At 41.3% G+C, this 25,064-nt stretch overlaps 1 protein-coding gene across 3 annotated transcripts in view; it reads left to right on the forward strand.

The window, feature by feature from the left end:
• The first annotated feature begins 986 nt into the window (after positions 1 to 986).
• XRCC2 (X-ray repair cross complementing 2) overlaps positions 987 to 25,064 on the forward strand; it is a 165,612-nt gene continuing 141,534 nt past the window's right edge. For 2 of the 3 annotated variants that reach the window (XR_008617302.1, XR_008617301.1), the window contains exon 1: positions 13,211 to 13,294. Coding sequence is in view for 1 of the 3 variants with exons in the window: in XM_024130189.3 (XP_023985957.1) it covers positions 1,075 to 1,113; positions 13,213 to 13,294; positions 22,132 to 22,853 (843 nt within the window). In the remaining 2 variants the exon portion in view is untranslated. Of the gene's footprint in view, positions 1,114 to 13,210; positions 13,295 to 22,131; positions 24,942 to 25,064 lie in introns of those variants that run through there. The other variant, XM_024130189.3, reaches the window with a different exon arrangement.

A 25,064-nucleotide genomic window follows, 5' to 3' on the forward strand; every position in this document is an offset into this window, starting at 1 on the left:
AGTTTTCTCATGTCTAAAATAAGGAAAATAACAATACCCACCTCAGGACTGTGGAGATTAAATGGGTTATTATATATAAAGCCCTTAGGACAGTGCCTGGCGCATAATACACTCTGGAAGTGTTACCTATCATTACTAATATTATAATCGTTTCTTAATTACACAGCTGCAAGTGTAAGGATAAGAAAAAGAGAACCCTACACTGCCAATCTCACTGTTTTGCCCAACTAAACAACAGCTACAGCTATTGGAAAGCGAATTTTTTAAGGACACATTCCAGTAAATGGCTTAATAGGCTGTAAACCCCATTCATGCATGTCTCTTATTCTTTGTTCTGTTCCCAGAGCTCGGCACAAGGTCTAGCATAGAGCAAATACTCAACATTCATCTATCTTTCTATCATCTGTCCATCTAATATTTATCTATCTTAATGGATAGGCACTTGATAACAGACAGTAATAGAATTCTTCTACCTCCAAAAAGAACTGGATATATCTGCCGGCTCGCTATATTTTAAAAATTCGTTTAAATTTAGTATACTTTTTTCGTTTATTCAGAATCAACCATAAACTACACCCACAGCCAGCCAGAGGCTTTTAACCCAAGAATGAACAAAAAGGCCCGTTTGCTCAGTAAGTGTTCTGTTAATACTTAAAAAAAAAAAAAATACATGCTGCTAGTTTTACCCAATAAAAACAAATGGAAATTTATGAGAGAGAAGAAAAGAAAATCCCCAGTTACCTCCCGGTCTCCTAGGAGACGTGGTCTGACGTCACTGAGCGGGGCGGGGGGGGGGGGGGCGGTCGCACGCCCTGCTGCGCATGTCCGCCGGCTCCCCGGTCGGGGGGCGCTGGTCGCGGGGCGCGGGGGGGGGGGGGGGGGGGGGGCGGTCGCACGCCCTGCTGCGCATGTCCGCCGGCTCCCCGGTCGAGGGCGGGCGCAGTGCGCATGCTCGCGCCCGGGTCAGCGGGTCAGCGGGTCAGCGTCTCTGACTGGCTGCGGGGCCGAGGCCGCGCAGTAAATGGCGCCGCTGGCGGGAAAGTTGAGTGGCTGCTGCGCCGAGCCTCCGGGGCGATGTGTAGTGACTTCCATAGGGCTGAGTCTGGGACGGAGGTGAGAGCTGCCGAGGTGGGAGCTAGGGAGACGAGAACAGGGCCGTGGGCGGGCGAGGGAGCCCCGAGGGCGCGGGAGGCCGGGGCGCCCCGGGGAGGGGGAGGCGCGCAGGGCCCGGACGCCGGCGAGCCTAGAGCCCCGCCCCCCAAACCTGTGTCCCCAGAGCCGGCCCCCGAGACCGAGACCGCTAGCATTACGCTCCAAACCTGTCATGCGTGAACCAGTCAGAGATGGTACGGTGTGCAAGAGAGGCTAGGAAAAGCAGGGGATTGCCAGGCGGAGCGCTCATGGACTTTTCTAGAACAGTGGTATCTGAGTAGGTGGCTCCACCTGTTGCCTCTGTTCTGTATATCTTTTGCTTACGGCATTCAGCCTCGCTATCGCAGCTTACATTTCCAGCCTAAGCATCCAGGGCCACATAAGCCATGTGGTGTCTGCAAAGATTTATTCAGGAATTCAACCAGCAAGTATCAAGCACTTATTACGTGTCAACCGCTGGTTAAGGAACAGGAGTAAGAAACGCAAGAAACAGCTTCTGCTTTTGCAGGAAAAGTAAGGGAGGCTGCCTACAAATTACAGGACTGTTGGTCAATCGTGCCGTCCAGTCGAGGGGCGGGCAGCCTGGAAGACTAACTGGGAGGAGGAGGGGACAGCTGAGGTTTTTAGGGACCTTTGGATGGTCGGTGGCTTGGCAAGGAGGGAGTGGCATTCGGGGCAGCGAGTTGCAAGTATGTGGGTTCTGCCTTGAGGAAGGGCGTCACTGATTTAGGGGAACTGCAAGTACTTCTCTGTAGACGGACAAAGCTAGTGGGGAAACTGTTGGGAAGTAAGCCCTGAGAAATAGGCAGAGGCAGGTTATGGAGGATCTTTTATACAGAGGAGGGAGGGGAAGCGATACCCTTAAACGATCAACAGGCTCTTTCTGTGAAGGACCAGAGTAGATAGTCTATATTTAGGCTTTGTGGGCCATTCGGTCTCGGTCACAGCTACTCAGCTCTGCTGTTCTAATGTGAAGGCAGCCAGAGGTGTGTAAACAAATCAGCATGGCTGTGTTCCAGTAAACCTTTTATTTTTTAAACTTCAGGATTTGGCCCGCTGGCCATAGTTTGCCAACCCTTGCTCCTTCAGAGTAGAGGCGCAGCTCCCTGTAAGAACTGCTACAGTTACAACCTTACCGATTGAAATGATAATTTGAAACGCAGGTTAAACTCAGATGACTTTTGCAATCAGAACAAGCCTAACATCCAAAAAATGAGAGCCCAGTGCAGTCGATGCACTGAACAAAGAATTTAGCATCATATCGTTTGCCTGCCACGGCTGTCTGGAGATCCTAAGCAAGATTACCTCACTCGTATTACTTTGGAGTACAGTGGGGTGGAGGGGAGAAGATTAGTGAGCTGGGCAGTTGGCGCTGCTTTATTCTTTTTCCTTATTGTCATCAAAACCAACTAAGTAACCCTCTTTTCCCTTAAGTGCTGGGTGCTGTATGGCCATTGCTTAATTTGTTTGGATTCTATTGTCTTTCTTTGTACATCAGTCTACTAGATGGATCCTACCTGGAGGCATTGTGTTGAGGAAGATAGCTGAGGCCACAGATTATCCCAAGAAGCTGAAATAAACTAAAAGATATTTATTTATTTATTATTTTATATATTTATTTTGGCTGCACCAGGTCTTAGTTGTGGCATGTGGGATCTTTAGTTGTGGCGTGTAGACTCAGTTGTGGCATGCATGCAGGATCTGGTTCCCTGACCAGGAATCGAACCCAGGCCCCCTGCATTGGGAGCGTGGAGTCTTACCCACTGGACCACCAGGGAAGTCCAGAAATAAACTACTTTAAATTTTTAATTCACAAGAATAACCACCTTATAAAATAACTAACCTTTCCCACATCTTGTGAGTAGTAAGGAAGAGACATTTCATACAGGGTCTTCCAAGAAAACAAAGTCGCAAAGAATATTTTCCTTTAACAGATTCTAGGGATGCCATTTAGGGTAGGCCAGATAGCTGAGTGGAAAACTTATATAAGGAGCCCTTGATTTAAATAAGACACACATTGGAATGCAATTTACAGTAGAATAATCTGTTCTTTACTTTTGCACAGTAACAATGGCATTTTTTACTTTTACATTCCTCTGAGAGTATTAGAAAAGATTTTGGCAATATTTTGGTATCATCCACCAAATGGCTTCATTTGCGCATACTTGTTAAGTAGTGGTGTCCTAAAGCGGTCCGCAGCCTTTTTGGCACCAAGGACCGGTTTCATGGAAGACAGTTTTTCCGTGGATGGGGGTGGGGGGGTTGGTTCAGGCGGTGATGCGAGCGATGGGGAGCTGCAGATGAAGCTTCACTGCCCCGCTGCTCGCCTGCTGCTGTGCGGCCGCTTCCTGACAGGCCGCGGGCCCAAACCCCTGTGAGGCCCGGGGCTTGGGGAGCCCTGGTGTACTTCACATTTTCTCAAAAATGCTGAAAATGCCTTGAGTTTAAAAGTAATCAATGGGGCTTCCCTGGTGGCGCAGTGGTTGCGCGTCCGCCTGCCGATGCAGGGGAACCGGGTTTGCGCCCCGGTCCGGGAGGATCCCGCGTGCCGCGGAGCGGCTGGGCCCGTGAGCCATGGCCGCTGAGTCTGCGCGTCCGGAGCCTGTGCTCCGCAACGGGAGAGGCCGCAGCAGAGGGAGGCCCGCATACCACAAAAAAAGTAATCAATGGATAGATTCAAAGTGTCCAGTTTGGGTTGTCGTGCACAACATACTGTTTCCTCTCTTTAACTTTATTATAATAGTTTATATTAAAGTAGTACATGCTTATGACAGAAAATTCCAGGAGTACTGAAATGAAAAGCAGGAAACTTCTCCATCCCAGTTATCATTTCTCAAGGTGGATTTTTACACATTTTCCCAGAAGTTTTCTAATGGCATCATTTTGGGGGCTGAGATAGAGAACCCTGGACCATGGCTGTGGTCTTGTCTCAGCCGGGAGAAAGCTGGGTGATTTTGGATAAGTTATTAAACCTTGGCTTCTACCTTTGTAGAAGGAGGGCCGTAGGTGATGATTTCTCAGTTGTCTTTCAGCTGTACTCCTAGGAGGTGGGTCCCTATGTTTCTGTGTATCCTTTCACTAAGCACAGTGTTCCCTGCACGGTAAACACTTGATAACTATTTATTAATAATAATGACTGGTTTTCTTTTTTAAATTTATTTTTCGGCCGCACCGTGCGGCTTCTGGGATCTTAGTTCCCCGACCAGGGATTGACTCCACGCCCACGGCAGTGAAAGCGCAGGGTCCTAACCACTGGACCACCAGAAAATTCCCTGCTTTTCTTTTCTTAGAAAAGGTTCAGGGTGGCCTTTTTACCAGAGGCAAATATTAAATAAGAAAATATTTAGCATTTAATAATATTTTGGTCTCGCATGGTAGACTTAGAACAACATCTGTCCCCGTCTCTCTCTGCTTCCCTTCTTAACCCAGAATAGAATCAGTGCTCCATCATTACCGTTCCTCCATTATGAGTACTTTCAACTTCCTTGTCCCTTTAAATCCTAACCTACTTTCCTAACCATGGTTAAACCCAGCTGTCTACTTTCACTGTCTACCCACTCAGCTGAATATTGCTAAAGAAAATCACAACCAGGCCGACTGATTTCATTTTAAATTTGTAACCATCAACTTCAAGTGGACTCCCAGTCCACTTGTGTTTTTCTAGTAATTAATTCATTTTCTCCCTACAAAACACCTGTCATCAAATCCAACCTTACTCCTGAATTCCAGACACACGTGTTCTAGTATCTTCTTGACATACCCACATGGATGTCTCATAGGCATCCCAGACTTAACATGCTCATCATGATTGACTCCTGGATGCAGAGAAAACATGAGAAAAATTTTAATATGTCCTACACTGAAGTCTTGGTTTACCACCACACATGTACACCCAGCCCCAACCTGCTTCCTCCTAGGCCTTCCCTATCTTGTTAAATGGTGAATTTGTTCTACCTGTTGCTCAAGCCAAAAACTAAGTCATTCTTGAATCCTCTTTTCCTCTCATATCAGCCCACATCCATTAGCACATCCTGTTTTCTCTACCTTCAATATGTAGCATGGATTTGACCACGTTTCACTACTTTTTACTGCAGCCATTCCTATTCCTAGTAACCATCACCCGCTTGATTGCAGTAACCTTCTAACTCGGCTCTGCTCCACCCTGTTCACACTTATTCTAATATATTTTCCACATAGTATCCAGGGTGATCCGTTCAAAATGTAAGCAGACTCTACTGTTCAAAGTTTTCCAGAGGCTCCTGTATCATGTATAGTAAAATCCAGAATCCTGTCTCCTCCACTGATGCATGATTTGCCCTTCAGCCCTGCCCCGGATCTCCTCCCCTGCCCTTCTGATCTCGTCTTCCACTCTCCCTCACTCTTCTTCAGACACACTGTTGTCCTTGCTGTTCCTTGAATGTACCAAGGGTGCTTCAGCCTCAGAGCCTTTGCAGTTCCTTCAGAAATTGACACGGTTTGCCTCTCCACTTGCTTCACGTTTCTTAGAGGAGAAGCTTTTCCATCCAGTATAAGGAGGTCCTTCCTACTGTTAATCTTTATTCCTTTACTGTTTCTTTTTCTTCTTTACACTTAACCACATCTGACATCTTATATTGTTTATGTGTTGTCTTCCTCCCCACCTCCCACCCCTGCCATTGAGGGATGATGATTGTTCTCTGTTGGGGTTACCCCTTTAAGTCTGTGTTTAGAACAATATTTAGCCCACAGTAGGTGCTCAATAATTGTTTAATGATAAATTTCATGCCTTCTCTTCCTTCTCCTTTCTGCCTTGCCTCATGTGTCACTGAGAAAACAAACAAAAAAAATCAGAGGAATGCCCTTATTTTTTCCTGTTGTCTGTTACTGATTTCTAGTTTGTTTCCATTATAGTCAAACATACTCTGTATGACTTCAGTTCTTTTATGATTGTTGTGGTTTGTTTTATGGCCCAGGGTGTGATCTAGCTTGATGAATGTTCCATGGGCACTTGAAAAAAAATGTACACTCAGCTATTGTTGGGTCCAATGTTCTGTGTATATGAATTAGATCCTGTTGGTTGTGTTGTTCAGATCTTCTAGTAAGTCTTGGTTTCTGAGAAGTGGGTGTTGAAGTCCCAACTAGTGAGTTTGTCTGTTTCTCCTTTCAGCTGTATGAGTTTTGCTTCGTGTATTTTGAGACTGTGTCTGATATGTACACATTTAGGATCACACGTCTTCCTAGCGGATTGATCCTTTTGTCATTATGCAGTGTCCCTCTTTGTCTCTAGTAATTTTCTTTGCTCTGAAGTCTACTTTATAGGGTAGTAATATAGCAATTCCCACTTTTTCATCAAGCCTGTACTGATAGAAAGTACATGTACTGATTTTCTCTGAATTCCTTCCTGTAAAGTAGAATATTTTTGCTTCTAAGAAAGGGCAGCTTCTCCACTTGTGATATGAATTCCATCCACCCCACTCCACCCCCTCAAGGACATCACTCCTGCAGGTATCCCCACTTTTTCTGTCTTCTGCATCTGCAGTCTTCTTTCTACCAATCATTTCTGTCAGTATCCTAACATAAAGCAGTACACACAAAACAAACCAGAAAACTCCCTACACACCAGCCCCTACCAGCCCCATTTCCTTCCTCCTCTGTAGAGCACTCCTCCCTTGTGCTCTGGCCTGAGCCTGCTTTTCTCTTGTTCACTCTTTAGCCCACTGTAATCTGGCTTCTGTCTCCATATTCCACCAAAAGTGCTCTTATCAGGGTTACCATCAAACTTCATGTTGCCAAATGCTCATTTCTAAGCACCCCTCCTCCTACACTAGAAACAGCAGAATATGCACTTCCTGCAGGCAAGCTGTCAGGACCCAGGATGGGGCCAATCAATGTGTGTCTAGTTCCTGCTCTCAAATTAACCCATTAGAAAAACCTCTTCTTCCCTGGGGAAGAGAGAACAGGAGGATGGGAGCATACGCCAGAGGTATCTCTCCAGTAGAGTTCCTCACATACAAGGGAGGTGGGGGAGGGGTAAGTGTTCTTCCAATGTTAAGCTTCTGCAGTTTTGATTCTGTACTTTATTGTCCCTTTCTGGGATCTTGCATATAGTTGATTATTCTGTCTAAATGACATTTTGAAGCATAGTCTGATATAACTTCCTAGTGAAATCTTAACTATACATTTAATGAAATTATTAACTTGTAGGATGTCATAAATTTAAAATTTAGTCCTTATAAATTCTGCTAGAAATGAATGCTGCTTAGGTACATATAGTAATTTTTGCTTGACTTTTTATTTATCTATTTTTCCTTCTTATAGGATGATTGCTTTTTAAAAAATATTAGTTATAAAGGCAGCAGCTCTTTAGGGACTATACTTAGAAACAATGGAATTTTTATGATTTAGTATTCGGGTAACAGTTGTCTTTTCCATATAATTTAGATGAAAGCTTTATTAAGAGCCAGGCCTAGTACTCTGCCCTGAAGGGCAATTGAATTTTCTAAGTGGCAGAGGAGCCTAATTTCACAAGTGAAAAAGAATTAGTCCGTGAATTTAAGGGACTACCATGGTAAGGGCCAAATTTTGCATTGATCACATACATGTTAACATAGCTGCTGCTTTCCCTTGCCATCCTACACATTCCAACTCCTCTCTTACTTTCTGTATGTTATAGTTAACACGTATTTGCCTGGAGTGAATTTCCTCTGTATATATGTAATAAAACTACTAAGAATTGTATTCAGTTTGTAGTGGAAATCCAGGCCTGTTATAGGGCGGGGGTGGGAATATTTGGTTTAGAGTGTTTGCTTCTTTAGATAGACTTTTATACTTAACTGGTTTGAAATCTTGCTGCTGGGGTCCATATGCAAACAGATTTAATCACAAAAGGTCAGGGGAAATGAGCCTTTATCCAAATGACAATTACATACACATGTTTGCCTTAATGTCATTCATTTCTGGTTAATTTGATCTTTAAGCTCTCCTTCCTGCTCTAGTGTAAGCTTTTCCATAACCAAATGATGTTTTAAAACATCTGTATGATACGTATTCTACTTAACAGGCATTGAAGCTATATGATTGTCTATAAAACAGACTTTTGTTAATGAGTGTTAAGAACTTTGATGATAGCTGTAAGAATACTCACGGACTTTTGTTTAGTAGAAGTTTGCATAGATTGTCCAAACATGTGAAAATCTATGTAGTTTGAGGTTCTTTTTATTCTGCATCCTCTCCTAATTCTACCTACCTGTGACCTGTTTACCTTCAACTTAATAGGCAGCTACTAAGTTTCTGCCAAACGTAAAGCATTTTGGAATTGGTGGTGAGCCAGTTCCTTTTAAGCTTTTAGATCCAGATGAGGGAGACTGGTAGGTAATGTGTTCCTAAGTATAGGAATAGCTTCATGGAAGGAGCTGGCCTGAGGAATGTGTAGAATTTTCATTCATTCAATAGTCTAGGCCTTAGAGCATTTAATTGAGAGAATAGGGAAAGGACATTGCTCTATCAATGAATATTTTGTATGTGCCAGAAAGAACTCTATGCTGAATCTCTCTTTCAGAGTTAAAGTTGCCTCTCACACAGATTAGAGTCGATGTCCCTTTTTTATGCCTTCACAGAGCCCCATGTTATTTCTGTTGATATTATAGCACCTACAGTACTTTATTGTACTTTTTAAACCTTTGACTCTCCCTCATTAAATTCTTTGAGGATAGGAACTGTGTCTGTTGTATCTATGTAAGTAAGGTGTTGTATCTATGCACCTTACTCAGTTCCTGGAATACGCTTGACTTGCTTGAAATTTTTACCAATGAATATCTGTAGAATTGAGTATTACCCCTTTTGCAGACCGTGTACTAGCTCCAGTATTGATGTTGCTGTTGAAAACATTTGGGGCTCCTTGTGGTGTTAGAGGGAGTGCTAAGAGAGACAGTTGAGAGAGACCAGGTAATTGCCTAGACAGGACCTCAGATTGGTTTGGTCTTCAGTTGAGTAGGTCCAAAAACTGTCATCCCTGTACTCAGATTTTTTCAGACTCAGTGATACTGATTCTGAGGCTCTGAAGCACAGGGGAAGAATTCCAGGCTTGGGGAGCCAGAGGTCTCAGTTAAATCCCAACTCTGGCGTCTACTAGTTTTCTCTTCTGAAAAATAGAATGATAACAAATAGAGTTAATGTGATAATTAAAAGAGATAATGTATATAAATTATGTACCACAGAAAGTACAAATAGTAGCTATTATTAGATAGCTATTGTTATGATAATAAAACCTGGCAGATACTGACTTACAAACCAAATGCCAAATCTATTAATTTACAATATTAGTGAAACTGCCAAATAGAGTAAAATTGTTGTGTCCACCGTGTATTCTTTCCCAGTTAGGAAATTTGGGCTCAGAAAGGTTGCTTAGAGAATCAAGAGAAATAGTTGAATTATCTTAATAGCTACCATCACCAAGCTTTGTTTGCCTGATGTGTTAATCTTCCCTAAAAGGATTAAACTATCATGTCAAACAGAACTTACTTTGGTTCCCTTTACCCTGGCTTAATTTACTCTTTGCCCTTCTGAAACTCTAGATTGATTATACCTTGCTTCTTTCAGCTTATTCCTCAAATCTGGACAACATCGTTCATTTTAGTTTATATAATGGTCAGGTTAATGCCAAGTTTTCAGGGTATTTTCTGTTTAGGTTTGGAAGATATCTCATCCCATCAAGTGACTTCTATAAATTGTTAATATTATCTATTTTTGTCAGAGTTAATCTATTTCCAAGTTCTGGGAGGTACTTTCACTTCCTCTGTATTCTGTATACTCTGCTTTTGGCATTGTAAAACACTGTTTTGAAATTTCTCATTGATAGGTAGTTTTCATCCTTTGAAAATGAATTTGACTTTTTGGTAATGATGGAAAGTCAGATGCAAATCGGCAAAGTCAGCCAGTTTGAGAAGAGGAGTAATACCATTTTTATCTAAGAGTCATGTCAATAAAATTCTAATCCTTTTCTGAATTCTGTCTTACAAGGAATTCTCCAGAGGAGGATTCTAAAATATCTTGAGCAATGACAGTAAGGGTAAACAGTTGGAGTACATTCTCATGTTAATCATTCTGATGAGGATGTTGGTCATTTGTATACATGCTTTTAAAAACATTTTATAGTCATTTCATGTGTTCTGTCTTGTCCGCGAAAGTCTTCTTCTTTTGGACCCTCAACCTTCTAACCCAGTGGTTGTCATACTTTTTGGCCTTAGGACTGAATTACAGCCTAATGGTTCAGTATTTGTATGTAGTACAAAATTATCACCACAGTAGTTCCAGTTAACATCCATAACCAAAAGGGTTGTTGTTTATGTGGGTTGTATCTCTCAGTGAAATGGAGAAATTTAAAATACTTAGTGATATCACCAATGCTTTAAGTATTGGGATGCTTTCAAGCTCACAGTAGTGGATAAAAGTTTTCCAAAGTTCACATTTTATCATTGGCAACAAATACTGTCAGTTAGTTTCCTTAAGGTGACCAGCTGACTTTCTTTGTTTTCAGTAAAATGTCTGCCAGATAACAAAGTCTGTGTAATCCTCATTTGTCTATCAGTCATTCTTTCAAATAAAAGGGTGTTCTATGAGAAAGTATCCAGCTCAGGTAATCACACAAGTGCTTTTCCTAGAGAAAAAACATTGTATTTCAGTTTGGAGCAAAAGTGCTTTCTTTATCTGTGTGTGAAGTTAGGGGAAGTCTCCAAGACTGCCTTCACTTCAGACACCAACTGCAGAGTTCCAAGTCCTCATGACCTCACTCATTCTGACATTAATTGCATGTTTGGGGGTCCCCAAGACCACCTTCAGGTTTAGTGATTTGCTGGAAGGACTTACAGAATACGCTGAAAGCTTAATCACGGTTATAGTTTCCTACAGCAAAAGGATACAGATTAAAATCAGCCCAGGGAAGAGATATAATGGGACAAAATCCAGAATTCCAAATGTGGAGCTTCCAATTGTCCTGTCCTAGTGGAATATGGACAGTGCTAGCTTGCCCCAGCAACAGTGGGGGCCAGTATGCCAGCCAAGGAAGCTCCCCTGAGCTTTGGTGTCCAGAGTGTTTGTGGGGCTTTGTCACGTAGACGTTGTCAGCCCCCCAACCAGCTGGCCTCTGTGTCCAGCCACTGATGCAGAGGTTGAGCTGACCCAAAGCCCTCACCTTCGCTCACGTTGTGAGGCTATCTGGTGTGGCTCAGGGCCCCCAGGTAAACAAAGACACTTTTATCAGCAGGATTTTCTGAGAGGCTGAGAGATTATCTCCCAGGAGCCAAGGGCAAAGGCCAGACCTCTCTTTGGTCAAGGTTAAATTCTTTCTTACTAATATGTTTCCCATGTCATCACAGGGAATATTTTCAACAGTACTCAAAGGTTATGATTTAATATAGAGTCAATACTTTTTACTGCCACATCAAAAACCTTATGCAAAAATAGTTTTGCTTTTTGCTTGCTTGTTTTTCTGCGAGTGGTGAAGAGTACCGTGTGTACTGATACGGTTTGATGCTGCCGCCTTGATCGTGCTGGGTGCCAGCAGTTTTACCCACCTTTGCTGCCGCACCGTCAGTGCAAGTGGCAGCATAGCGAGAAAGACAAATAATGTCTTAATATTTATGAAAGTAACTGACCACAGGTATGCCCTCAGAAACTCTGCTCTAACGCAAAGCACTCTGGAGTGTAGTTAGCAGTCTTTAGCTTGTTTTGTGATAAAATCTCATCTCCCAGAGGACCTAACTGCAGGTTCTTTGAGGGTAGCTTAATTATCTTCATTTCTCTAGTCTCCATTTTACCTGCCATAGTGCCTTGTACATAATAGACATTCAATAAATATTTGCCGAATTAACATATAGAACCTTTTCATCACTGCAGGATATCTTTCCAAAACTTTTGCTTCTGTTTAAAAAAAAAAAACAACCCACAAAGGATGACTGCTTTTCTTCGTTTGTGATACGCGTTTTTGTTGTTTGAAAGGGTTGTCAAATCTGTACTGTTTCCTTAGAACCTTGAGAATCAACTTTGATTTTATTTCCCACGTTGACATTTCAGTCTGTCTTGGAATTTTGCTTCCTGTAGTTCTAGCTCCTTCTGTCTTGGTACAGGCACTTCTCCAGGTTAGTGTGAGGGACTTGAGCCTCTTCTCCACATCTGGCTTTGCTCTCAAATCCATCCCCTCGGTAGTCACCAAGGTGATTTGTTTGAAATGCAGATAATAATAGCGTATGCTTACTCTGTGCCAGGCACCCTTGGAACACATTGAACCCTCAACAGTCTTGGGAGGGAAAAACTGTTTGTTTTGCTCGCTTTACTGATGAGAAACCTCAGGCCCAAAGACCTAGCTGTCTACTCTTCACTGTTCTAGATTGCTTCTTAAAACCCCTTGCTCCTATCTACAAGCCAAAGAGCAAACTCCTAAAGGTGACATTCAAGACCCTTTGTGATCTGACTTCTGTTCTTTTAGGACTTCATTATCTCCTGCCAGTTTCGTGCCACAAGCTCTAGCAATTCAAATCTGCTTATAGTTTACCCACACACTGTGCTATTATAACCTTTGCACCTTGGCTGATGTTGTCCCATCTGCCAGGTATGCCAGCTTGTGCCCTGTTCACGAATTCACGTGGGAGCTTCTCAGGGAAGTTTTTCTCCACCTTTCTCCCCGTCCCCTACCCTAGATAAGGAGCTGGTGATATAGTGGGCAGACAGATTAAAAGCTGATACCTGATAACAAGTGTGGTGAGCAGAGTGAGAAAGGTAATTATAATGAGTAAGGAAGGTAAATACTTCACAGTTAGCAGTTTGGTCCTGTGGCAGCTTCTTTGAGGGCAGGGACTCATTTTATACCAACTGTATTTGGTACATTAACAAAAAATAAAGTATTTTCTGAATAAATGAACACAACTTTTCTCCTAAACTATATTTTCTATTTCATAATTTCCTTCAGATCCTCAAAATGATGAAAAGTCTCTTACAGACTTTTGGAAAATTGAATAAATGTCGATTTCTAGGATTTTATATTTTTAAACAATGAGTTTTCCTTTTCTTTTTTTTCCCTTTCGCAAGCTCCTTGCCCGACTGGAAGGTAGAAGTTCCTTGAAAGAAATAGAACCACATCTGTTTGCGGATGAAGATTCACCTGTGCATGGTAAAAACACAATCTCAAGCCAAAAGATAGTGTCATAAATTAAGTTTTATAAAACAAGTTTTTCCCCCACGTATATTCATATACACACACACACTTCTAGCAACAGCCTATATAGGTTACACTGTGAAATTAAAAACTGAGAAAGATGATGATGAGACACTTTTTTTTTTTTTTTGATGAGACACTTTTAAGCCTTCATTATCTGTGTCAGATGAGATGGGGTTTGGTTTATTTGCAGTTAAGTCTTCAGTATGAAAACTTCTTTTATCCCAGCACAATATTTAATGGGAGTTTTGTTATTTATTTTTATTCTTTACAAGTTTGAGAATCACAGGAAAGTCCTTTGGTACTTGGTAGCTCTGTTAATATTTTTGCGATAGGGAGAATAATACTGGCCCAGTTGTTTTACTGGCCCCTCTACATGAGGGAGAGCTAGAAAGAAGGTAGTGTGCTTAGGTGGTTTTCTTCTTTTTTGATATAACAGCCTTAAAGAGATACAGTTCACCCATTTAAGTGTACAATTTGCACACTTAGGCATCTGTCGGCACAGTCAATCTAGAACATTTTCTTCACCCCAAAAAGAAACCGTTGCCTATTACTAGTCACTCCCATTTCCTTTAACATCCCTTAGCTCTAGGCAACCACTAATCTACTTTCTGCCTCTATACATTTGCCTTTTCTGGACATTTCATGTAATTGGAATCATACAGTATGTGGTGTTTTGTCACTGACTTTTCCCACTTTGCTTAATATTTTCAAGATTTATCATATTGTAGCATGCATCAGTAGTTCATTCCTTTTTATTGAATAATAATATTCTATTGTACCTATTCATCAGTTGGTGTGGACATTTGGGTTGTTTCTACTTTTTGGTTGTCATGACTAATGCTGCTATGATCATTTTGTGTACGAGTTTTTCTGTGGAGAAATGTTTTCAGTTTCCTTGGCTAATACCTCTGAGAGGGACTGCTAGGTTGTATGGTAACGCTGTGTTTAACCTTTGGCAAAATTGCCAGACTGTTTTCCGAAGTAGCGGCTTGGGAATTGCCACATTTTACTTGCCACTATCAGTGAAGTGTATGATGGTTCCAATTTCCCCACTTCCTGCAAACATGTTACTGTCTGTCTTTTTGATTATAGCCTTCCTAGTGAGTATGAAGTGATACCTCATTGTGGTTTTGATTTACATTTCGCTGATGGCTAATGGTATTAAGCATCTTCTTTGTCTCTAATAACAATTTTTGTCTTAAAGTATATTTTGTCTGATAATAGGCTAGCCACTTCAGCTCTCTTTTGGTTACTGTTTGGTTACTATCAACCTTGTGACATGAGATGTAAAGTGTGCCTATTGTAAACAACCTATAGTTGGATCATGGTTTTTTATTCCAATTTGTCAATCTGCCTTTTGTTTGGACAGTTTAATCCATTTATTACTATTATTAGTTAAGATAGGGTTTATGACTGCCATTTTGCTATCTGTTTTATATGTGTCTTACGTCTTCTTCGTTTTCTTTTCATCCTTTACTGTCTTCTTTTGTGTTAAATAGATATTTTCTAGTGTAGCATTTTAATTCCTTGTCATTATTTTTACTTTTTTTTTTTCTTTGAGTTATTTACCTCGTGATTGCCCTGAGGATTACAATTACCATCTTAATTTATAACAATCTGGTTTGGATTAAATACCATCTTAATTTCAATATTTTATAAAAAACTTTGCTACCGTATAGCTCCATTCCTGTCCCCTTCCTTTGTGCTGTTTTAAATTACATATTTATACACGGTATGCCCTTAAACACACTTAAAATTTTGCTTAGTTAAAATCATTAAAATTACTTACTGCAGTTGTTTCTTTCTTTTTTTTTTTTTTTTTTTTTTTTTTTTTGCGGTACGCGGGCCTCTCACTGCTGTGGCCTCTCCCGTTGCGGGGCACAGGCTCCGGACGCGCAGGCTCAGCGGCCATGGCTCACAGGCCCAGCCACTCTGCGGCATGTGGGATCTTCCTGGACCGGGGCACGAACCCGTGTCACCTGCATTGGCAGGCGAACTCTCAACCACTGCGCCACCAGGGAAGCCCCTGTTTCTTAAATCAGATGAAAAAATAATTAAAAATATAAAACACTTATACTGTCTTTTATATTTACCTATGTAGTGTCCTATGTTCTTTATTAACTCATCTGGATTTGTTACTGTCTACTGCTGTCCTTTCATGCAGCCTGAAGGACTCCTTTTAGTATTTCCTATAGAGCATATCTGTTAGTTAAAAAAAAAAAATTCTAAACTATCAATAATAAATGACAAATTTTGATCAAACATGTTAGACAAAAGATTGAACTGTTTTTATTCTATCAGAAAGGATATTATTAAGTTGAACCTTACGAAACTGACATTAAAACATAGGTTCGAGGACTTCCTTGGTGGCTCAGTGGTTAAGAATCCGCCTGCCAATGCAGGGGACACGGGTTCAAGCCCTGGTCCGGGAAGATCCCACGTGCCATGGAGCAACTAAGCCCGTGTGCCACAACTACTGAGCCCATGTGCCACAACTACTGAAGCCTGCGTGCCTAGAGCCTGTGCTCCCTAACAAAGAGAAGCCACCACAATGAGAAGCCTGTGCACCGCAATGAAGACCCAGTGCAGCCAAAAATAAATAAAATGAAAACAAAAAAAAAATAGGTTTGAAGCACAGCTTATACATTTGAATATTACATTTATAGAAACTTTAAAAACACCATTATGTTCAGTCAGTAACAAAAAAGTTTACTTAAAACTACGATAGCTCTTAGAGCTATAAAACTGGTTAGATGGAAAAAAAGAACTGGTTAGATGAATATTCATTGGAGCAACAGCATACATACGACTGGGATTATAAGAGTTATTTATCAACAACAGCAGTTTATCAAAAACTGTTATAGGGAAGCTCAAGTTGAAGCAGTAAGCGATTTAGGTGTTACAGGGGTCTCTAATGCTGTTGTAAAACATATTTTTAATACTTTTTTTGGATAGTACTTATTCAGTACCATATACAGACTCATTACCTCTTCAGTACTATAATGATTGTACTCTGCAAATTCAACATATTTGTTATACAATTAGTAGGTTGGTACCTAGATGGTGTTTTTTTTGTTTTTTTTTGGTTTTTTGAGGTACACGGGCCTCTCACTGTTGTGGCCTCTCCCGTTGTGGAGCACAGGCTCCAGACGCGCAGGCTCAGCGGCCATGGCTCACGGGCCCAGCTGCTCCGTGGCATGTGGGATCCTCCCGGACCGGGGCATGAACCCGCGTCCCCTGCATCGGCAGGCGGACTCTCAACCACTGCGCCACCAGGGAAGCCCTTGATGGTGTATTTTTTTGGCTTTTCTTTCTTTTACTTATTTTGAAGGCTCTTTAGATTCGTAAACTCACTCCGGCAATCTGTTACCCAAACCCCTTACGCATTCTATTTGTGAGAGTAACTATCAAGGCCAAACCATCCAGATTTTCTGATTTAGTTTAATTTGTCTAATGTCAAACTGTAGAGGTGATTTTTTGGGGGGTTTTTTTTGGGGGGGGGGTGTTTCCTTTCACTACCAGTTGTAATATGCAGTACTTTGCCTGGACTAGGGTGAGATTTTTTTAACAGCTCGCAGAAACTTACGAGATAGTGATTCAGATGCAGTTAAAAGGACCGTGTCTCTTCTACAGAACATAATGTTTGAATATTATTATTATTATTACTTTTTTGGCTGCATTGGGTCTTCATTACTGTAAGTGGGCTTTCTCTAGTTGTGGCGAGTGGGATCTACTCTTCGTTGCAGTGCACAGGCTTCTTATTGCAGTGGCTTCTCTTGTTGTGGAGCACAGGCTCTAACTGCGTGGGCTTCAGTAGTTGCGGCGCGAGGGCTCAGTAGTTGTGGCTCATGGGCTTAGTTGCTCTGCGGCATGTGGGGTCTTCTGGGACCAGGGATCAAACCCGTGTCCCCTGCATTGGCAGGCAGATTCTTAACCACTGCGCCACCAGGGAGGTCCCTGAATATTATTTTTGATCTTATGATTAGATAGTAAATGTTTATAAAAATCAGTGAAATTGATTACAGTTCATCATTAAACATATTTGCAGGGAATCGAGTTCAAGAAGTTAATGATAGTATTCATGTGTAATTTCCAAGTTTGCAGATTTTACTTACCCAGTTGTTATAAATGACCTTTTCCCCCACTTCGCTATTAATCTGTAAAAGGACAGGAGGGTTTCTATCTACCTAATAATCTCTTAGCCAGCCTTAAACTTTGCCTCAGTTTAACTTGTGCTGAACCAAGGCTCTAAGGAGTCCATATTTACACCACACCAGCTAGTCCTTAGTTAACACATGGATTTAGAAAGCCTTGTTAAACCATGTAGGAAAGCCTGACTCTTTTGAGTTATGATGAAAAATGTTCATGAGCACCACCCCTCTCTCCAAGAAGATGCTTTTGGCAAAGTTTTCATTTTTTCCCCTGTTCTGAGAATTCCAGAAAATACCCAGAGATATCTCACAGTTACCCTCTGACCAATATCAAGTATTTCTAGCTCTCTGTGGAGTCCCTCCTCTTTTACTTCAGAATATGTTAACATTTCTCTTATCTTAATTTATCTTCATTTGACTCTCCAGCCACATGAAACTGCTACTGAATATTTTACTTTTTAAATGAGCCTAAACCATTGTGTTCTTTTCTAGTCCCTGATGTGTCCCCACCTTCCTCCACTCTGATTTCTCTCCTTTTGCTCTTACTCTAGAGGCAGTGACTGCTCCCTGTGGTGCCTTTTCAGCTTATTGTCTTCTTTTTTTTTTAATAATAGACTTTTAAAAAATATTTATTTATTTATTCGTTTTTGGCTGTGTTGGGTCTTAGTTTCAGGACGTGGGAGCTTTCATTGCAGCGTGCAGGCTCTTCGTTTTGGCATGCAGTCTTCTCTCTAGTGGCACAGGGGCTCAGTAGTTACGGCACACAGGCTCTAGAGGGCGTGGGCTTAGTTGCCCTGCGGCATGTGGGATCTTGTTCCCCGACCAGGGATCGAACCTGTGTCCCCTGCATTGGAAGGCGGATTCTTAACCACTGGACCACCAGGGAAGTCCCTCAGCCTATCTTCTGAGTATCTCAGTTTTTAAAGTTTGGTTCATAAAATAATGTTTACATTAAATGTGCTTTTACAGGCTACACGTTTACTGCTGTAAGGTTACTATCCAGGACCAGTTTAGTGATCTGTTTCCTACCTCTCCCCTGCCATTCTTTTATTTTTAGAACTTTTCTGGGCTTCCCTGGTGGCGCAGTGGTTGAGAGCTCGCCTGCCGATGCGGGGAACGCAGGTTCGTGCCCCGGTCCGGGAAGATCCCACATGCCACGGAGCGCCTGGGCCCGTGAGCCATAGCCGCTGAGCCTGCGCGTCCGGAGCCTGTGCTCCACAACGGGAGAGGCCACAACAGTGAGAGGTGCGCGTACCGCAAAAAAAAAAAAAAAAAAAAAGAACTTTTCTACTACATTTAGTACTATCTCTATTAAATTTCTGTTTTATCTGTCTTTATGCTGACTTCTCTAACTGTGGATCTATCCCAGGAATTGAGTTCTGGCCCTCTGTCTTAGTTTTAGGTTCACTCCCACCCCGCAAAGAGTTTTCTGTTCTCTATTTCTGTGTAACTTATTCCTAGATTGCTATATCCAGCCTCTTATTACTGTCATGAATCTTATATCGTAGTGGCTGTAGGATATATTTATTTGTGACACCTAGAGATACATCTTCACATACCATTTTGAAAGCTAAATTCTTTTTTTTTTGAAAGCTAAATTCTTATTAGGATATTTACATGATTATGTGAATTAAAAATCTCTGCTCTGCTTATGTATTTTTTTACACAGCACTTCCAAGCCTATCTCTGAGAACTTTTAAATCACTACCTTAGGTTTAACCCTTACCTTCTAAGTGAAGGAGGCTGAAGACTTGATAGAAATGAAGTGTCAGCACACTCTGGCCCAGGGGCAGCTGGCCTTCACACCTGCCGACTCTGCTAACCAAAGCCACGTCCCCACCTGTAACTCCCTACCACACCTGCTCCCTTTCAAAATGCCGTGTTCCAAAATTGACTTTCTTCACCAAATGAGAACTTACGTTTTCATTCTTTAGATTTCTTCTAAGAAATCCTTAAGAAGAAAGTAATCTGATGGAATGCATTCAAAAGATACCGTGCTTTGTGCTGGGGTAGAGTGTGCGAGTCCCCGCCGTAAAGTAGTGAGCAAGAGACATAATCAGCCGAGCAGGTCATCAAAAACGACGTAGCATGTTAAATGTGATGACAGAAGATGGTGAAGCTTGCTCTTCCCACCTCAGAGTGTTGTTACTAGGGTCCAACGAGATACGCAGCCGTCCCTTTTCATTTGGAAAGCGCTATAAAAGGTTGGTTACTGCTTCTCAGCCTCTTAGGCTGCCTTTCCCGGGGAAAGGAGAGAAGGTGCTTGTGTGTGGTCTGCTTGTCGGTCTCCGCATCGTGTTTCTGCATGGTCCTCTGTGTCCTCCAGACCACTTTCAGATTAATCTTGCTAAGCTGTGTTTTCAGCTTTCCTTCACTATCATTAATATTGGTTCAGTGTTAATGTTTCTTCATCTAGTGCATGTATCTTATTCTCTTTGTATAATATAGGGCGGTAAAAGATTTTTATCTGGGGGCAGGGAGGATTTCCACTTAGCTCATCAGTTATATAGTAGGAGAGAGTAACTGGAACATCTGGATTGAATATAGTTTTAGTCACTGTGTTAGCTTTTAATAAGAGCATCCATGAACAATTGTTAATATGAAAATAGTTTTACTCCTTGAGGCTGGAATCTTGGGGGCAGGGGTTTGGGGGAGTCTTTGTAATTAAAATTTTGAATTGCAAATTGTATATAAGATTATAGTGGAAATTGGCTGAAGTTTTATACTACCTTAAATATGGTATGGTGACAGATTGCTAGGTTTCTTACACATTATTTGTGAATGTTCCAACATACAATGGTTTGTTAGGAATAACAGGAAATCAAGTAACTGGATTCTCAGGTGGACTTGTAGTTTGTTTAGGGCCTAAGAATCTGCTTTTTTTTTTTTTCCGGATGCGCTCAGCGGCCATGGCTCATGGGCCCAGCCGCTCCGTGGCATGTGGGATCTTCCCAGACCGGGGCACAAACCTGTGTCCCCTGCATCGGCAGGCAGACTCTCAACCACTGCGCCACCGGGGAAGCCCAAGAATCTGCATTTTTAACATAGTGTTTCCAATTATGTAGTTCAGCCATAAATTAAGTGGCCAACAGGGACTTCCCTGGTGGTCCAGTGGTAAAGAATCTGCCTTCCAATGCAGGGGACGTGGGTTTGATCCCTGGTCGGGGAACTAAGATCCCACATGCCGCGGGACAACTAAGCCCGCATGCCACAACTACAGAGCCCCCGTGCCCTGGAGCCTGTGCGCCACAACTAGAGAAGAGAAATCCCGCACACCACAACTAGAGAAAAGCCCGTGTGCCACAACGAAGAGCCCGCGTGCCACAACTAAGACCCCATGCAACCTAAAATAAATAAATAATAAATCTTTAAAAAAAATAAATGGCAAGCAAACAAGAATTGGAAGGCCACTGTTTAGAGTGGGATTTGAAAAGCTCTGGAGGCTGGACAGTTTCCCTAGGTGTTTTATTTTATCTGTGTTGTCCTCAATGAAAGAGAGTTATTGGAAACTATATAGAAAGAGATTTGGGGTCTTCAAAGTTTAGAGTAGTTGACTTTGATTTATAATGCTAGGAAAATAATTCACAGTGCAGATGTCATTTCAACAAGACAGTATCAAGCGATATTCATATACCAAAGGGTAACTGAAGGCAGTTTGGAAACGTGCAGGGGTGTTTTCACCTGAGGGATGCAGTTGGCAGTTAGGGCCTGAAAGCTGTGGGTCCTTACTGCCTTGTATGTGTGAAACTGTACCATCAAGAACTGTTCCACCCATAATGCCAGCAATTTTGAGAAGCCCTAGTTAGGGACTATTTCACTTGCACGTAGCAGAAGTCCAGCCTAGTGGCTTATTTTTCTCGCACAGGTATGGAGGCAGGCTGGTGTGCGAGGTTCCGTATTGTCATCCACGTCCTGGGTGCCTCCTGTCTTCCTGCCCCACCCTCTTTAGGGTCTGCCCTCCTCAGTGTATACCTGTCATCTTCGCTGTCATCTCAGAGGAGGGAGCGGCAGAGCAGATAGAAGTGACGCCTGTGTGAGGACAGCACAACTTGGAAACCCCAACAGACATCCACCTGTGTCTCATTGGCTACAGCCGTGCTACCTGCTGGCCTCTCTTTGCAAGGAAGACTGAGAAGAATCGTTTTTAAGCTGGGCACATTGCTTTTCCCCCAAATTGGGGTTTTATACTTAAGGAAAAATGAGAAACTGGATATGGGATAATTAACTACCAGAAATGGTGTGTACCAGTAGTCAGTAGCTTTTTAAAAGACCCTAGATCTGTGGCACTTTATTCTTAGTGCTATAATATCACCAATTTAAGTGTGAGTGTATGTGGACCCCTCACCAGGAGATTCCCTTAGGCTCATTTCAACCATGTCATTTTGTTTTTCAAATTTTCTTTGTGCTAATTAATAGCCAACACCTTTCTCAGAGGTGAAATTTAGTGATTTACTTTTTATTTCCTTATTTATTTGTATTTGCTTATACAAATCCATTTTGGCAAATGGATTTAGATTTTCTTTCAAAAGGAAAAAATTTCAGTAAATGTCTTTTTAAACATTTTTGCACACTTTTCATTTTGTAGGCTATCGTTATTGTGCTGCTGCATTTTGACTGACATTTTTAAATTTTACACAGGTGATATTCTTGAATTTCATGGCCCAGAAGGAACAGGAAAAACAGAAATGCTTTATCATTTAACAGCACGATGTATACTTCCAAAATCGGAAGGCGGACTGGAAATAGAAGTCTTGTTTATTGACACAGATTACCACTTTGATATACTTCGGCTTGTTACAATTCTTGAGCACAGACTATCCGAAAGTTCTGAAGAAATAATAAAATACTGCCTTGGGAGGTTTTTTTTGGTGTACTGCAGTAGTAGCACCCAGTTACTTCTCACACTGTACTCACTAGAAACTATGTTCTGTAGTCACCCCTCTCTCTGCCTTTTGATTTTGGATAGCCTGTCAGCTTTTTATTGGATAGACCGTGTCAATGGAGGAGAAAGTGTTAACTTACAGGAGTCCACTCTGAAGAAATGTTCCCAACTCTTAGAGAAGCTGGTAAATGAGTATCGATTAGCTCTTTTTGCAACAACACAAAGTATAATGCAGAAAACCTCAAACTCAACAGAAGGGCCTTCTTGTGCCTTTAATCTCCAGAGTGATATGGATGTAGACTATAGACCCTATCTCTGTAAGGCGTGGCAACAAGTGGTAAAGCATAGAATATTTTTCTCCAAACAAGATGATTCCAAAACCAGCAACCAGTTTGCTTTAGTTTCACGTCATTTAAAAAGTAACAACTTAAAAAAACATTTTTTTATTATTGGAGAAAGTGGTGTTGAGTTTTGTTGATATGTATCATAAAATAGTCTTTTTGTAGGATATTATGCAAGTTTTAAAACGTCTTTAATAGGCGAAAATGATTTGATTCTAAAGTTCTTAAACTCTAAGGGAATTTAACATAACCGTGTTTCTATACAGAATGGATTTCTTAAACTAGTGCAGTAGAACCTTAGACTCTTCTTCCCTAGGTTGTTGAAGATTTTTCAAAGTGATAATAACAATTAAGCCATATTAAGTTGTTTTAAGACTAAATAAATAAGATATACATTTCAGTCCAAATAAAGTGGCATTTTCTAACTTTGTGTCACATTTCTGGAATTCAGTTCAATACTTGTTTAGGAAAGTTGAAATGCATTTCTGATTTTTCATATGTAACTCCTTTAAGAAGCTGTAAATTTGGAAAATGTTTCTGTAGAGCTGTTATTTCTGTAAAGAGGATGAAAACAAGGAGCCTACCCAATCTGCCTTTCATACCAAAGACTATGGAAAGTCAGAGCATTTTGATCTGTTTTACTGAATTCAAAGATGGAGCTGCATTATGGTTGAGTTTCTGTATAATTTTTAAAACACAGGGAAATAAGATACCCATTCAAGGAGTTCTGTGAATATTGAAATTTTCATCTTTCTTGTTAAGCGATAGATAAATGCTAAAACTATATAGTAACTGTGTGTTACTTGTGTTTTCTTACCCATTTAGAATACTTCAGACATACTCTGAAATGAATTGAAATGTGTCCAGCTGAGAGCTGGACAAGGCTCTGTATACTTTGGCCCAGTAATCGCCAGAAAGGGGAGCATGCACCTCCAGGGGCACATAGGTAGTGTATTGTGGAAGAGGAAGAAAATTTTAGAGCTTTGATTTATATATATTAATCTAAGAAAAGATTAAATTATATCAATATTTGATATTCAGATTGACCCTGGCACTCACTCAACCTATATATCAGATTGCCTTATGTCACGTGTATATTTGAGGTATCCTGTGGGACAAGTGGAAAGAATTGACAATGGTGTTCTCACAGGTATGTTCATTTATATGTAACCTATTTAGTTAAAATTAACTGTACGTTCACTTATCTAACGAAGATTCTTTATAAGGGCTTAAAGGATCACATTCATAATGCAGGCATAGCAGATGTAGCATGTGCTGTCCATACCTGGAGCTCCTGTAGCTTACCTGCAGTTCCCAAAACCCAAAGGCTTCTGAAGGTGTCTCTGGACGCCAGAGCCTGCTGGGCTGCATGGGGCCCAAACCTGGCAGTCCTTAAGCAGTGAGGGTCAGGATTTGGTAGATTAATGCACCTGCTTCCTCACCCCTCAGTGAGGACAACGATGTATTTCTCAGGGTGGCCCTGGTAGGACTGATTCCCAGTCACTTACAGCAATAATCTATTCATTAACTCACTGTTTATTGCCTCCCATCCTTCCCTCTCACTTCCCCACTCTCATGGGGCTCCTGGGATTGTCTCCCTAATGAGCAAATCCTTGTCTAGGAAGTACTTTTGTTGTGGGTTGAGGGGGAACCAAACTGTCGGCAGGCGTCAGACTAACAGCCCTCTAGGCTCAGTATTTGCTGTTTAGCCACATTATGGAATTTAAAATGATTGCATTCTAATTGGCTGTCAAGTTAAATTACATTGGATCACATTACTGTCATTCATACCTACTTACCTGTGTGCCATCAATAAATGTTATCTTGCCATTAATATACTTTTAAATATTTACATATTTTATCCGTAGTTCATCCTTTTTCAGCTTATATTTTTCTGTATCTTATTATATGCAATACATGTTACACATAAGTAATTTATAAATATTTGTATGTTGAGGGAATATGCTTATTTTTCCCCCCATAAGAGTGTGTGATCAGTAAGAGTGACAATCTCTTGCTGTACTTAAGAGGACTTCTCCTTTTAGCTGTTGAGATGTGAAAATTCTGTTACCTTCCCTATCAAGCTCTGGGTGTGTGTTACATGTGTTTATGAAAAACTTAGCGACTCTTAGCAGAATTCTGGCCTTGGCTATGATAGGAGTTTCCATTTCTCCTCTGTATAAATGAAGTGCTAATTTAATGGGCTGTTATTCACAGATTTATAACTTATTCTTCAGGAACATGATTAAAAAATAATGAACTTTTATATTAACTTAAATTATCAATTATATATTAATGTGTCAGACCAAAGACTTAGTTATCTTAAAAAGATTTGTTATCTAACATGT

The sequence above is a fragment of the Physeter macrocephalus genome, chromosome 5, assembly GCF_002837175.3.
Source record: "Physeter macrocephalus isolate SW-GA chromosome 5, ASM283717v5, whole genome shotgun sequence".
NCBI classification, from domain to species: Eukaryota; Metazoa; Chordata; class Mammalia; order Artiodactyla; family Physeteridae; genus Physeter; species Physeter macrocephalus.